The sequence below is a fragment of the Podarcis filfolensis genome, assembly GCF_964270895.1.
Source record: "Podarcis filfolensis genome assembly, chromosome: 4".
Taxonomy (NCBI): domain Eukaryota; kingdom Metazoa; phylum Chordata; class Lepidosauria; order Squamata; family Lacertidae; genus Podarcis; species Podarcis filfolensis.
Genome location: NC_139607.1, coordinates 83,172,631 through 83,188,469, shown reverse-complemented (window position 1 = coordinate 83,188,469; position 15,839 = coordinate 83,172,631). Strand labels below are relative to the sequence as shown.

General features: G+C 40.9%; 1 protein-coding gene across 1 annotated transcript; it reads right to left on the bottom strand.

Moving 5' to 3' along the window:
• Nucleotides 1-4,728: 4,728 nt before the first annotated feature.
• Nucleotides 4,729-12,360, bottom strand: LOC310760570 (vitelline membrane outer layer protein 1-like). The gene is made up of 4 exons (XM_083609334.1): nucleotides 12,224-12,360; nucleotides 11,449-11,640; nucleotides 7,159-7,262; nucleotides 4,729-5,069 (listed from the first exon to the last, which is right to left on the bottom strand). Exons 2-4 carry the CDS (start codon nucleotides 11,617-11,619, stop codon nucleotides 4,781-4,783), a joined length of 564 nt encoding a protein of 187 aa, XP_083465460.1. The 5' UTR covers nucleotides 11,620-11,640; nucleotides 12,224-12,360; the 3' UTR covers nucleotides 4,729-4,780.
• Nucleotides 12,361-15,839: the final 3,479 nt, after the last annotated feature.

Sequence of the window (15,839 nt, the reverse complement as noted above, 5' to 3'; positions counted from 1 at the left end):
TTCTTTAATATCTTTTTTAAACATTTCATTAACCTGGAAATAATGCAACCAATCATAAACATGTTCCTTAACTTGCTTATATGGTTTTATTTTCCATTTGCCTCCTTCTTTGATAGCAGATACGAGTTATAGACTCAACCTGATTGGCATAATGTACGAGTACTACAGATTGCCTTCATCAGTGAGCGAGACACGATGGAAGAGACATGTCTCACTGTCTGCCTCCTTCAATGGGTGCTTGGAGCTCAGAGTATCACTCGACAAGTGGACCAAACTACTGCACCAGGTAAAACAGAAAAGAAACAAACCCTCTTGTGGCTAGCAAGTTGAAGCATCAGGACCATGTGTCCTGGCTTGTTCACCTACCTGCTGGCAAAGGAGGGTATCACGAGAAACCGTGTATTCAAGCCTCAGTCTTTGCAGTGAGAAATTCCCTTCTATCTGTGATAGCACTGCTGACCAAAGACTCAGAACACATGCTTTCCCTCCACCTCTCAATCACCTCCAATCCAGTTAACATATTGAGCCTCTATACTCCCACTATGTGCTCTGACAAACAAACCAAGGGCTGGTTCTCTGAGGAACTAGACCAAGCTGTCAGAAGGGTCCTACCTAGTCCTGCTGAGAGATTTCAGTGCCAGAGTTGGGATTGGTCATCACACGTGGGACCACTGCATAGGCTACTATGATATTGGCAGCGAGAACGAAAACAGACAAAGGCTTCTTGAGCTGTGCTCATATCACAGCCTCTGAATCATGAACACATTCTTCTCTACCAAGGCAAAACATACAGTGTCTTGGAAACATCCAAAGTCAGGCGACTGGCACCAGCTGGATTTGATGACATACTACAACTCTTGACTTAAAACAGCATTAAAAATGAGATTATTGTTAGTGTTATGTAATTCTGTTTCAGTTAATAAAACATAATTTTTATAATTCACACTTTCCTCTAATGCATGCATTTTTGTAAACACAGTTTAGCTGGAGAACTGCACCAACAAACTCAGACAAGCGTAAATTTTCATAGTTGTGTGGTTGGCATATTGTTTTAGAAAACGCAGATTTGATAGATTTTCATATCCTTTCTCCCCCATTCCTAGTTGCCATAATAAATGCCTCACAACCCGAAGTGTCTACTAGAGGAGTATGATGTTGCTGCTTGAAGAGCAGGCATTGTCATTTAATGTTTTGTTTTATGTGTGTGTGTGTTTGCATGAGGTCCACCAAGAGGATGACACAGCAGGTACTTCTATCCTGGGCCTAGACACTGAGCTTCCATTTTAAAGTAACCCCGAAGTCTCTAGACCTTGTAGAATGAGAGTTATGAATGGAAATGTGCAGTCCCCATTCAACACAAAAAGGAAGACATGAGTCTGTTCCTACTATTTAGTGTTTTCAGCCAATGAGTGAAGTCACAGCTATGATTCACAAATGCCATGAAGAAGTTAAATACAGTCACACATGCATCAGGAAAGACTTTTTAAAAGGTCCAAAATGACCCAGGAAGTTTCTTATCCACACAGTGTAGAAGGAACTCCCAGATTCATTTTAAAGCAATGGCTAATGGGAGTTGTAGTCCAAGTATTTGGATGCCACTGGATGGGCGAAGGCTTCTATGTGGTTATGCCCTTGTTGCTCTTCCACATTATTCTTTTGTTGGTCTTCTTTCTAGAATTGAGGAACTGGTCTCAAAAAAAAGGACACACACTCATATTTGTTTAGCATTTAATTGTGGTTAAAATCCAGGTCAGCAAACTATTAGAACAAGCTTCATCTACAGCAGTAAAACTTAACATCATTAAGTGCTGCATCATCACCTTCTCCTTGATCAGGCTGTACTTTGTCTGCAGCCCACATATGGTACCAGAAAAGCAAGTGCTAATGGTGACATAATAGCCCTAACATATTCCATTAGCAAACATTTCTCTCCCGTTTTCACATTTGAAGTAGACGTTGGCTGCTGTATTATCCGCCCCATCCTTGGGAGGTTCCACACTCAAAGCAAAGGCAACCAGGTGGTCATGGTCACAGTACTGAGACTTGTCCCAGTCTCCCCAACTATGGAAGAAGACCATGGTAGCAATGTTGTGATAAATCAACACACATACTTTCTTGTGTTGGAGGCTCTCCAGAAAAACCAGCAGCTGACATAAAAAGAGAGAGAGAGAGAGAGTAGATCTATACACAATGTTGCAATAAAATGTTGCAATAAAACTGCAGCTCTTGTTAAGGAATTTTAACCATCTCAGCCACCCTCCACAGTTTTCCATTTTATTTTCAGTCCAGTACTTAACATTTCATGACTACAAACATGGGTAAGCAAATGGTCTGGGGGCCGGATCTGCCCCAATCACCGTCTAAATCCGGCCCACGGACGGTCCAGGAATCAGCGTCTTTTTACATGAGTAGAATGTGTGTGCTTTTATTTAAAATTCATCTCTGGGTTATTTGTGGGGTATAGGAATTCATTCATCCTCCCCCCCCAAAAAAAAAATAGTCCGGCCCCCACAAGTTCTGAGGGACAGTGGACCAGCCCCCTGCTGAAAAAAATTGCTGACCCCTGCTACAAAGCATCTTCAATTCTCATTTTATTGTTCTTTGCTGGTGAGTTTGATTACCTAAGGGTTATTGTTGGTTTGTTTAAAAGATACTTTGTCCTCCTGGAAATCTCAGCGATTCCCTGAGAGTACAGGTATCTTCCTCCTGATTTTAATAGAATTTGAGTGTTAACTCAATTAAAAACTCTTGATATCAAACTCAAATAAAGATTTATCATTGGTTGGCTACCATGTAACAATATCACTTCTAAAATGACTAAAATAGATTTTGATATCTAATTTGCTGAATGTGATCACCTTCATTACAGGGAGATTTCTTCAGGATACTAAGGAGAATTGTTGGTATAACTATTACACAGAAACAAAATTGCTATTCCTTGCTGACACTGAAAAGGCATTTGATGAATTAGAATGGACTTTCATGAAATGAGTGTGTCTGATATGTGTGGGTCTTGGAAGGCATGGTTTAACTTCGTCAGACCTACTCTAAGAAAACTAACTGCTATTTTTTAAAAAGCAAAACATGTTTTTATTTATATCACAATATGTATATACAGCTTACTAGAACAAATTACCTCTGGACTGTCAAAACGGTAATCCCTGCTAAATAGCTACCATTTTTCCCACACTTCTCATGCTTGATACCAAAATGCATTCTGTGATTGACTCAGGAAACCCTCAAGACCAAGCTGCCACTCTGCACTGGTGGAATTGTGTTTTGACTCCTCGCTAGCTGTGCTTTGTTTTTGTAATAGAAAAATATACTATACTATATATACTAATATACTATATGTTTCTTAACTGTTTCTTGCATGAGACTTGGGTTCCTCCTATGAAGTTGTAATTGAAACCTGAAATCACCTAGAGTGGTTTCTATAGCTTTTTGGGAGGCAAAAATGATTTCTTAGCCTACATCAACACCAAGCTGCCATTCTGCACTGGTGGAATTGTGTTGTGATTCCTCACTAGCTGTGCTTTTTGCAATAGTTTGCTGGAAGATTATACAATATGTTTGTTGAATGAGACTTGGGTTCCTTCTATCAAGCCGGGAATTACCAAGAGTGGCTTCCGTAACTGTTTTGGAAGCAAAAACACATTTCAGGCAGCCCTTCACCTGAAAACTACAAGGTCATAGTAGGAGAGAAATCTAAAGAATACTCATGGTCCCGATGTAGATTCAAGTATTGCACCATTAGTGCAATGGAGACGGAAATGGTTGAGAGCTGTATTATCCTCATGTGGTTCAGTACCTTGAGGTTTCTGCAGCTGATGGTGAACAGAAAAAAAGAGGTTGCGAACAACCTGCTGCTGCAAGCTAGGACTCCCATAATGCCAACGTTTGTGTTGGTAAAGCAAGTGTTTTCCGCTAGAATGTTCCATACTCATTGGTTAAGGCCTGAATAAGCAGTGTAAGCATTTTAAAAAGTGACAGTCTGCTTTTAGAAAATCCTGCCCCCTGGATGCCATTTTCAACGGACGAATCCCAGCTAAGTCAGGGAAATTATGGACGTACAGTATGACAGCCCTATCAGAACATCAGCTGCCATGGAAGAACAGTGGGACTGTGCACTCACTGCCAGTTTCTGGGCTTCAAATGGCATCTGAGAAGCCACTCTGAGAAACAGGATGCTTGACCAGATAGACTTTTCGTACAGTCCAGTGGGCCTCTTCTTACATTCTTCTGTGACCATTCATCCTTCTCTGTCCTCTCTCCAACCCTATGGTTGGCCTCCTATCCAGCAGCCATGATGGAATTGCCACAGCACAGATTGTTCTGTGTGTGACTTTAGCATTCATTCTGTTATTAGTAAGTCAGCAAACCAGGTGGCTGAGGTTTTGCTTAACAACCAAGCAAAGTGGCACGACGCTCACTGAGGTAGCGAGTGCTCTGATTGGCTGTGTAGATCTGAGGGAGTTTCCCCCTGTTATGTATACTTGATAGCCTTCCTGCTATGTCCGGTGCCTGACCTAAGAAAGACAAAAGCCTCTCTGTTGCTTTCTCCTCAAGTTATACAACGTTTTGTTCCGCTTCCTCAATAAAGCGTTACCAAGATTTAAATGGCTCTGCCAACAAGCCATTCATGAAGATTTAAGGCACAGTGCGTCAAAAAAAGACACCCAGAACTCTTCATTGGGAATACATTTTATTATTAAGTTTCACATCATGGAGCCACTGGGGCACAGGGAACTGAGCTATTGTTGTGTGAAACCGACATGGTTCAGTCGCAGCAGTAGAAGATCACATCGTTAAGTCCTGTGTTGTCGGTTAATCCATTGTCAATTCTTGTCACCATTCCACATATGGCACCATTAGTACATTGTTGACTCCATGGACCATACGTACCCCAGTCAGTTGAATAGCCTGTCAGGACACCCCCATTTTCACAGCTGAACCTGATATTGTCAGCTGCTGTGTCATCCACGATGTTTTGATATTCTAGTACTCTCAGAGAATATGAAATTAGACGGCCTTTAGGACAAGTCTCCTTCTTTGTCCATGTTCCATACCTGACAAAGATAGTGGTGTTAATACTCTGAAGAAATGTTTGCTCAAGTCACGTCTTCACCATACATTCAATGCCCATTCAACACACATTTGAAGCATATGGCTTTCCCCAAAGAATCCTGGGAGCTTTGACTTTGAGGAAATATAGAAGGTATTGTGGAATTTGTATTGTTATAACAAAAAGGGGGTCAAACCATCTCAAGAACTGTTAAGTTTTTGGAAAGTTGGATAATTTTCATAAAGAATAGTCTTGGTGGTGGGGTGCACATTTTTATTTCTATTGTTATTTTGTTTTTGTTTTTAAAAAATTAAGGTTTTAAAAAAGCAAATCCCAATACATGTTATCACCTGGATAAGAAATAAAGAAACAGAGGAGACCTCTCCAAGCTCCCTTGCTAAATACTGATCTGAAATGCATCTTACAATAACTGGCTCTGTGATGGGGGAACCCAGAAGTGTGGGTTGGGGCAGGTGGAAACTGCATGGAAATTAATTCTTTAATCCCTTTTGGCTACTCTATCTAGCTTTCTCTTCTACTGGTTGCCTCTTTGCTGTCCCTTGGGAAAATAGAGAATATCTTAGTGCTCCAAGAGAGAATCATCAAATTGTAGAGTTGGAAGGGATCCGAAGGGTCATCTAGCCTAGCCCCCTGCAATGCAGGAATCTCAGCTATAGCAACCAAGGCAGATGGCCAACCAACCTCTGCTTAAAAACCTCCAAGGAAGGAGAGTCCACAACCTCCCAAGAGAGAGCGTTCCACTGTCGAATAGATCTTACTGTCAGAAAGTTTTTCCATATGCTTAGTCAGAATCTCCTTTTGTGTAACTTGAAACCATTGGCTCAAGAGGTACCCTCCAAATCAGGAAAAAACAAGCTTGCTCCTTCTTCCTTGTAACAGCCCTTGAGATATTTGAAGATGTCTATCATATCTCCTCTAAGCCTCCTCTTTTCCAGGCTAAACATACCTAGCTCCTTCAACTATTGCTCATAAGGCTTGGTTTCCAGATCAAAATGTCAGCTCATCAGTGCTTTAGACCAGCTTCCCTCTACCTGGTGTCTTCCTGATGTGGTGGACTAAAGCTCCTGTTACCTCCATGTGTTGTCCTGTGCTTATGGGAATTGTAGTCCAAAAGATCAGGAGCACACGAGCCCGAAGAAGCCTGCCTTAGAAAAGGTGGACTTCCCAGTTGTCTCATCGTGCCTGCACTCAGGACCAGGAAGCATTCACAAATGGAATGGAGGTATATTTATAAACTGAATACACTGGACCCATATGGTTAGAATTCAACAATAGAATTTGCAGGATATATTTAATTGTGTTCAGCTGAGTTTGTGGCTGGTCCTTACTTTACCTTTATATTTGTGAGGCCTATTCATATTCCTTAAGGAAGGCTAACAAACAGAAGGCAGTGTGCCTCTTTTCTGTTCTTCCTTCAGGAAATATGCACACAGGGACAGGTGCATTTTATAAGACTTTTCATATCAGCAACAGTGGGTGGTATAAATTTTATATCCTTCTGTCATTAGATGAGTTATTTTGTCATTTTTTACCCTTGTTCCAATCTAATACAGCCTACATTTTGTTACACAGGTAGTGTTGCATGTATGCATTCTCTTCACATTTTATTCACCTCATATGGAAACAGATGTAGACTGGAATTTTGTTTTATTTAATTTTGTTAGCTCGATGATTAATTCCTTGGGAAGGAAATGTGATGTATACTGGAACTACATCCGAATGTTGAGCAACTGTTGATTTATGAGTGGATTCTTCTGCTATCAAGATTCAAATATATAAATGTTCATTAAGAACAAGATTAATCCTGTTACTTTCATGGTTGTTTAGATTTCCAGCTGTGTAACAGTTGCCCTAGTAATACTATCATTTGCTACATTGCATTTCGCTATTTTATCACAACCCTCCCTGTTGTGTTGTTGATGCACTCAGGTTTGGCAGCCCATGAATAAGTCACCATAATTCAAGATGTATCCTTCTCAAGAACTCAGGGAAAAGGCAAGAACTTGCCAGATTTGGTTCCATATTTCTTTCTAACGACAAAGCCAAGGAACGGAATATTTAAAGCTACTCACGGTCCAACAGCAGATTGAATTTCTGAGCCATCCGTGCAAATGAGGCGGATGCCATTCAGAGATGTATCATCTCTAATGGGTGATTCTGGTGTCCATTGTTGTACCTGGGGGAGAAGAAAAGCTGTGATTGCAATAAGACCACATTTAAGAGCAAAGCACAGCATCTTCAGGAGGAATTTCACACACACTAGATTGGCAGGCTGAATTTGACAGTATTGCACAGAACTTGGATGGTTTGATTTGAAAAGGATCTCGTTTGACATGCCCCAAAAGGAACTAACTCCAGTTCAAGTTTGCCCCTTTACAAAACGAACTATTTCAGTTCACAGTTCACAGTTCAATTCAAGTTTGTCCAAATGTTCCTTGGCAAATGGGGACTTCCGGGTTGGCGCCTCCGGCAATGGCGGAGCTCCTCCGATCGGGAGGAACTTGCTCCGTGAAAAGCAGGGTCTGACCGCCACGGTGAAGGCGGAGACCCATAGAAATCACAAGCGGGAGAAGCTTGTGAACCGGGGATTCGGCTGGCACCTTTTGCGCCTCTCCTACTCACGGAGAAACCTGGTTTCGGGGATCCGGAGCGACGTGGGGTGAGTGGCGCGGTGCTTCGAATTGACTGCTTCTTTCACGGAGTGAAGCCGCATTGCTGTTGCCGGAGAGCGCTGACTTTTTCCTGTGGACAATTGGACTTTAAACAACTACCCGTGAGTAGAACGGAAAATTGGATCTTTAAATACCTTAATTTGGCACCGAAACGGGGAAGGTCTTAAACAGGAAGTCCGCCTTCCCCTTTTGTAAATAGATTGAAGCAAAGACGTTATAAGCTAAAGTCTTTGAAAGCTTTTGGCAAAGGATTAAATTTTCATCGGTTAAAACTACAAAACCCCCCTTGGAAGCAGGAGAAGAGGGAGGAAATTTTGGACTTAGCGAGCCTGCAGGAGAGAGTGAAAAACCAAATTACCACTGCTCCAAACCTGGAAAGGGCTGCCAGAAAGAGTGAAGTTTTGGGAGAGTTCATTGACTGCGAACAAAACATTTTTGACAGCTAGTTAAATAAGAGAAAGATACTGTTTCCATTGTCCTCTTCTGCATTTAAAAAGGAGGAAAAGTAACTGGAAATTGAAACTATTTTTATGGCTTGAATTGTGTCTGAAAGGATTGATACAAGTGGATACTGTTTCCCTCTAGAGGGAGTTTTTGAAACTGTCACAGAAGTGGAACTGGGGAATCACCAGCTGCAAGATAAGTAATTGTGAGAACCAGAGATTGACCTTGGACCACTCAAAATGTTGACAGGAGAAGCCATTGTGACAGTATTATGCAAGATAAGCTACTCGCTGGAACAGCTTCATAAGAAGACGGATGACATGTCTTTTAAAATTGACAACTTGGATCAAAAAGTGACTAATTGGAGTCAAAAAGTGAGCACCAACACAGAAATAATTCAGGACTTGGTACAAGAATCTACTCTGGCAGGACAAATTGTGGAGGAGAAAAAGAAAGCTGTGGTTGTTGAGCCTAAAGTAATACAAGCGGGATCCTCAGTTTTACAGAAGCAAATTGAGGATTACAAATTGAGGCCTTCTATGATTGAATCTAGAAAAAGCCAGATTTTGAGGATTGGATCCCGGCTTGGACGGAAGAAGGAAAGTTGGAAAGATCCCTCTATGCAGGGATTAACTGACTTTTGGGACATGGACTTGGGTCTGGAGGAGATTGGAGTTCTGGGGGCCTTTGGATTTGGAGGAATTTTGAAACATGTCATGAAACATCTTATAGACCTCAGCTTCAACCATGGAAATTTGGCTGACCTGCCTGGAAGGAATAAAAGCATTGTTAGGTTGGAGTCTTCCCGAGATCTGCTCTTTGGCATTAAAGAATATGAAGAAGACCTGCAGAAGGGACCTGGAAAAGAGTTAAGAGCCTCGGACATAAGATCTCCAGGTTGATGAACTATATGGACTTGACGGAAAGGACTGGCAGAATCCGAAACCAGGGAGAGGAGATGGCGGAAGAAGATTAGAGAATTTAAAGTTTATATATAGAAATACTGTAAAATTAATGAATGATAGAAAAATGGTGGAAAGAAATTTTATGGCCTTAGCAGAAATGTTATAAGGAGTTAAGCATATATAAGCATTTTAGTTTTAATGATAAAAAATATGTTAAGATATTTATAATATGACAGAAAATAGAGAAAGATGGAAAGGATTTGCTGAAACAATTAATAGAAGTGGAATAAAAAAAGGGAGGTGAGAGGAAGTCGAGGAAACAAGGGAATGAAAGATAGAGTATGGAAAAGGTGTGATGTATGTTTTTAAATGGTTATTGTTTTGTTTTGTTTAGGGTTAAGGTGGGTTAGGGTTTTGTTTAGTTTAGTTTAATGTGTTTAGGTTGTGTTTTGTATTGTTTATATATTGTATTTTTTTTTCCTTTCTTTGTTTTTTCTCTTTTGTCTTTTTTCTTTTTCTTTTCCTTTTCTGTAATCTTTAAAAGTAATAAATATTATTTTTTTAAAAAAAAACAAATGTTCCTTGGCAAATGTTCCTTGGCAAAAAAATATTTCAGCCTCCAGAAAGTCACAAGCTGTTGTGTTGAAGCATAAATTTTACTTAAGAAGACTAAGGAACCATCATTCCACACACAGCAGAATATGAATAGTTTGATTTCTTTCCCCTCAAAATTATGATATTTAAGCTTAAACGCCCAAAGGGTCCAAAGTGTAAATAACACATGTAAGAGAATGAACTTGAAGATGAACTAGAAATCTGCTTCAAAATGAACTGAATTCATTTTTCGTTCACCCAACCATTACTTTCAGCTGTAGTTGGCATGGTGCAATATCACCATCATCATCATGTATTAAATTTCTATACCACCCTTCATCTTAAGATCACAGGGTGGTTTACAATGTAAAAAAACAAAAATGCCATTCAGAGATGTTTCATCTTTTACCTTTACTCTGTCTTTCCCTGGGTCTACCTGGGGGAGAAGAGAAGCTGTGGCTGCAATAAGACCACATTTAAGAGCAAGCACTGCATTTTCAGGAGGAATTTCACACACACTAGATTGGCAGGCTGAATTTGACAATATTGTACAGAGCTTGGGTAGTTTGATTCGAAAAGGATCTCGTTTGGCATGCCCAAACTCCCCTTTACAAAATGAACTATTTCAGTTCACTGTTCAATTCAAGTTTGTCCTTGGCAAAAAAAAAAAAAAAAAAAAAATCAGCCTCCAAAATGTCACAAGCTGTTGTGTTGAAGCATAAATTTTACTTAAGAAGACCAAGGGACCATCATTCCACACACAGCAGAATGCAAATCATTTGATTTCTTTCCCCTCAAAATGATGATATTTAAGCTTAAATGCACAAAGGGTCCAAAGTGTAAATAACACATGTAAGAGAATGAACTTGAAGATGAACTAGAAGATCACAGGGTGAATTACAATATAAAAAAACAAAAATACATGCCATAATAAGAAACAAAAACAATTCCCCCAACAGTTTAATTAGCCAAAGGACAGAGAAGAGGAATGCTTTTGCCATGGACCCAAATATATGTAACGGTGGTGCCAGGCAAGCCTCTCTGGGGAGAACATTCCACAAGTGAGGAGCCACCACATAAAAGGCCAGTTTCTCTGGGCCTCTTGCGGAGAAGACACATGAAGAAGAACCACAGAAACTGAATGCCTTAGGTGTGCCACCAGTACATTTGCCTCATAATGACCTCACCACCAAGCAACTTAGTCAGATGGTGTCAGCTGCGTCCCATTGCTGAGAGAGGGAGAGAGCATGGAGAGACAGGAGAAGGTAATTAGACAGGAATGCAGAACGAGGGAGGAGCAGCCTCGTTGCAGTAGAAGCCTGAGCTCCGAGAACAAGGAGAAGGAAGGGGGGAGTTCAAGGGAGAAGACACAGTTTAAGTTCGGACTCACAGGGAGGCCCATCCCATGACTCATAGGCTCAGAAGAATTAATGAGAGGCGTGAACAGGAAAGGAAGTGAAAGGGGGGCTTGAAATGAGGAAAGAGGAATGGGCAGAACTCAGACTCGGCAACAGCTAATTTGGAAGCAGACGCTGAGTGACTGAGGTCCAGAGTGATTTGTGTGTTTTGGGCAATAAACCTGAGTTAATTACTGCCAGAGTTGTCTCGCTTCTCTGGAAGAGACCCAACCATTACAGATGGAAGGTCAGGTGAGCAGAGCAGCCCCAGGACTCTGTCTGTTGATGCTTATTGTCACAGCTACGTGGCACCAAGGTGCCTGAAAAGGAGGACACAAGGAGGTATCTACCTTCAATCTGAATCCTTTTGCATGTCCTTCGCGACAGAATTCTATGGGTCCCCATTCACCCCATGGCGCTCCATTTGTAACTGAGAGTTCTTTGTTAGCCTTTCGGAGTTGTGCATCCGAGAAGTAGCTGGAGAAGATCAAGAAGAGCGCAGTACCTATAAAGAGGGCCATGGAAGGTAGCTCACCGCAGATCTAGCAACAAAAGCACAAGTGGGAAAATAATAGCCATGAGAATGTTGAACCCCAAATCCCTGAATCCTGTTTTTCACAATATGTGGTTGCTTTTGGCTGATTTTGGCTTTTCTAATCATAGTTTGAGTCCTATGAGAAACCCAGGAGTTATTTGGGCTGGGACCAGGACAAAATTCACTAGGCAAGCAGGAAACGCTTTTAGAAAAAGTGAATGGTAGAACAATAATGGATGGGTTTTACCTAACCCCTGAGTAATTATTATTGCTTCTCAGGAATTCCTAAACATTGTTAAGAACAGTTTATCCAAAGTGACTCACAACAATAAAAACCTACAAGTTTATTACTAAAAGCTAAAACAGAATAGAGTCACAAAAATAAAAATAAAAAGACTCCACAATCCAACTTTCATTGCATGAGTGAGAAGCCCAATCACACCATGTGAGTCTTGAATGCCTTTCAAGATGCCTGAAGGTCAGTCACCCTTGGGTGGAGCCAGCACAGAAAAGACCCTGCAGATGATAATTTTAATATTATTATTATTACTACTGCTGCTGCTACTACTACTACTACAACTACTACTCACCTTTTGGGAATAACAGCACAGCTGGAATTTATTTATTATTGTTTTGTTTTCTTGCTTTACCTCATTCAGTTCTGGCCACTGCCTAAGCTTGTATAATTATGAACAGGAGGCAGCCCTTGTTCTCCTTTCTCCCTTCAGCAAGCTGCTTCATGCAGTGTCTCACTGCAGTCAATTATCCTACATGTGAAAGACTTTGAGCTGAGCTGCATATATTAATGTGGGCAGCAACCAGGAACAGGAACATGAGATGTGGGAGTTTCCCTCCTGAACAGCACCTACCATGCTCTGCAGCTCCATGACTGGACAGAACTGGGCAGTGTAAAGCTCAAGCCTTTCTTCAAGGCACTAAAATATTTATAACAGCAACCATAAAACCCCTGGCCAAATCTAAAATGCAATATTAAACAGTCACAGGAATAGAGTGAGTCCTGAAAATATATATCTGTGGTGTCAAAGGTCAGCGTGAAGAGTCTTGTGGCATTCGGGAGCCTAAATGGACGAGTACCAAGGCTTTCAAGAACCAAGGTACAGCCATAGCCTGTGGTAGTCGCCGAGCCTGCTATTTTAAATTACCCTTAATGTAATGGTACAGCTCACAGACCTATGCAGTGTATTGATGTCATACGTTGGTGGTCTAAGGCATTACAATTTAGGCAACTTAAGATGGCAGGCTGGGTAGCAACCATGATAGATACCAAGCTTATCTCCCACCTTTACTTTCTTGGGCTCCATGATCACTGCAGATGGTGACAGCAGCCACGAAATTAAAAGACGCCTGCTTCTTGGGAGAAAGGCGATGACAAACCTAGACAGCATCTTAAAAAGCAGAGACATCACCTTGCCAACAAAGGTCCGTGTAGTTAAAGCCATGGTTTTCCCAGTAGTGATGTGTGGAAGTGAGAGCTGGACCATAAAGAAGGCTGATCACCAAAGAATGGATGCTTTTGAATTATGGTGCTGGAGGAGACTCTTGAGAGTCCCATGGACTGCAAGAAGATCAAACCTATCCATTCTTAAGGAAATCAGCCCTGAGTGCTCACTGGAAGGACAGATCCTGAAGCTGAGGCTCCAATACTTTGGCCACCTCATGAGAAGAGAAGACTACCTGGAAAAGACCCTGATGTTGAGAAAGATTGAGGGCACAAGGAGAAGGGGACGACAGAGGACGAGATGGTTGGACAGTGCTTCGAAGATACAAACATAAGTTTGAGCAAACTGCGGGAGGCAGTGGAAGACAGGAGGGCCTGGCGTGCTCTGGTCCATGGGGTCATGAAGAGTCGGACACGACTAAACAACTAATCAACAACAATTGTCCACTTAAGGTCTAGGAGTTAGTTTTAGATATGATATGACATTGATATGATGCCAATGGCCCCTCCAAAGCTGGTGCTGACTATGCTTCAATTGACTCTGGATTCTCCACTTCTTCATTGCTGAAATGGATCCTTGAAATTGACCTTTTGAAAGCAAGGGACAGAGTGTATAACTGCTGACATGAAAACAGTTGTACCTTGGTTCTCAAACGTAATCTGTTCCTGAAGTCCATTTGACTTCTGAAAACATTCAAAAATCAAGGTGTGGCTTCCAATTGGCTGCAAGAGCTTCCTACACTCAAGCAGGCATTCGGCTTCCAAGAAACGTTTGAAAACTGGAACACTTCCTTCCAGGTTTTTGATGTTCAGGAGCCAAAACGTACGAGTACCAAGGCATTTGAGAACCAAGGTACAACTGTATCTGAAATATCCCAGTGCCATGACTTCTTGAAACTAACTGATGAAATTAATAGCTGAAACTAACTATAGCCACTTAATGGCTGGAACTAACTGGTGAAACTAATGGCTGGAACTAACTGGTGAAACTAATGGTTGAAACGAACTGATGAAATGAACTGATGAAACTAATAGTTAAAACAAGCTGGCGAAACTAACTACAGCTGTTTAATGGCTGGATCTAACTGGTGAAACTTATGGCCAAAACAGACTTCTAAAGCTAACTGCTGAAACTAATGACCGAGATACATTGTTTTTCTAAAAAATAATTTTCCGTGGAAATGAATTGATGGATTTATTGATGATTCTGAACAAATCCCTTTTCTTTTTAATGAAGATAAAATATATTTTATTTTATTTGAAACATTATAAATTATATTATATTCAACTGTTACCTAACTTTATTTAACTTTTTTGCTCTAACATAAAAACCAAACACTGGTATTAAAATTGGGAAAATGCACTGAAGATTATACATTGTTGGTATAAGCATTTCTCTAAGTTGAATAAAATCCTCAAGGGCTAGACAGAAGTTTTAACTTAATTACAGGGAATTACACACTTAAGGAGAGGATGGAAGGGAGTTTTATTTCTTGTTAGTGTTATGTAATTCTGTATAAGTTTGAAAAATGAATAAAACAATTTTTTTTACATTTTTTGCCCACTTTCCCCTAATATATGCATTATTGTAAACAAGGTTTGGTTGAAAAACTGCACCAACAAATTCAGACAAGTGTAAATTTTGATAGATAGTTGTGTGTTTTGCACATTTCAAATGCAGTATTAAACAGACACAGGAATAGGGTGAGTCCTCAAAATATATATCTGGGGTATTACAGGCCACCGTGAAGAGGAGTGTCTTCAGTATGTCGTGAAAACTATAGTGAAGGTGCCAAACACACTTCCCGGGGAGAAAATTCTACAACCCTAGAGCTGTAGAATGGATCAAAAAATAATATCACAATGCCTTTATAAAACTCTATTGTGCTTGATACGTAGTTCTCCCATAATACTGGAACCCAGGGATGATTTATTATTATTATTATTATTATTATTATTATTACTTACTTACTTACTTACTTACTTACTTCCCCAGCCAATCTGGGCGGCTTTCAACAGAACATTAAAAACAGAATAGAACTTTAAACATTAAAAACTTCCCTAAACAGCTCTGCCTTCAGAAGTCTTCTTAAAGTCAGATAGTTGTTTATTTCCTTGACATCTGATGGGAGGGCGTTCCACAGGGCAGGCGCCACTACCAAGAAGGCCCTCTGCCTGGTTCCCTGCAATCTCACTTCTCTCAGTGAGGGAACCACCAGAAGGTCCTCGGAGCTGGACCTCGGTGTTAAATAATGTTGTTAAATATCCTGTGATGGTCACCCAGCCTGCTGTTTTAAGTTACCCTTAATGTAATGGTACAGTTCACAGGCCTATGCAATGTATTGATGTCATACATCGGTGCTCCAAGGCATTACAATTTAGGCAACTTAAGATGGCAGGCTGGGTGGCAACCATGATGGACACCCAGCTTAACTCCCACCTATTGTCAACTTAAGGTCTAGGAGTTAGTTTTAGAGGGTAATGAGTGACGTCCCTGGAAACCAATAGAGAAAGCAGATGACGCCTGTCATGGTTGCCATAAGCAGGGCTGGTTGGGATGAGCACATTGACATGATGCCAATGGCCCCTCCACAGCTGGTGCTGACTCTGCTTTAACTGATCTGGATTCTCTACTTATTCATTGCTGGAAAGGATCCTTGAAACTGACTTTTTGAAAACAAGGGCCAGAATGTATAAGTGCTGACACTAATACAGTGGCACCTTGGTTTACAAACTTAATCCGTTCC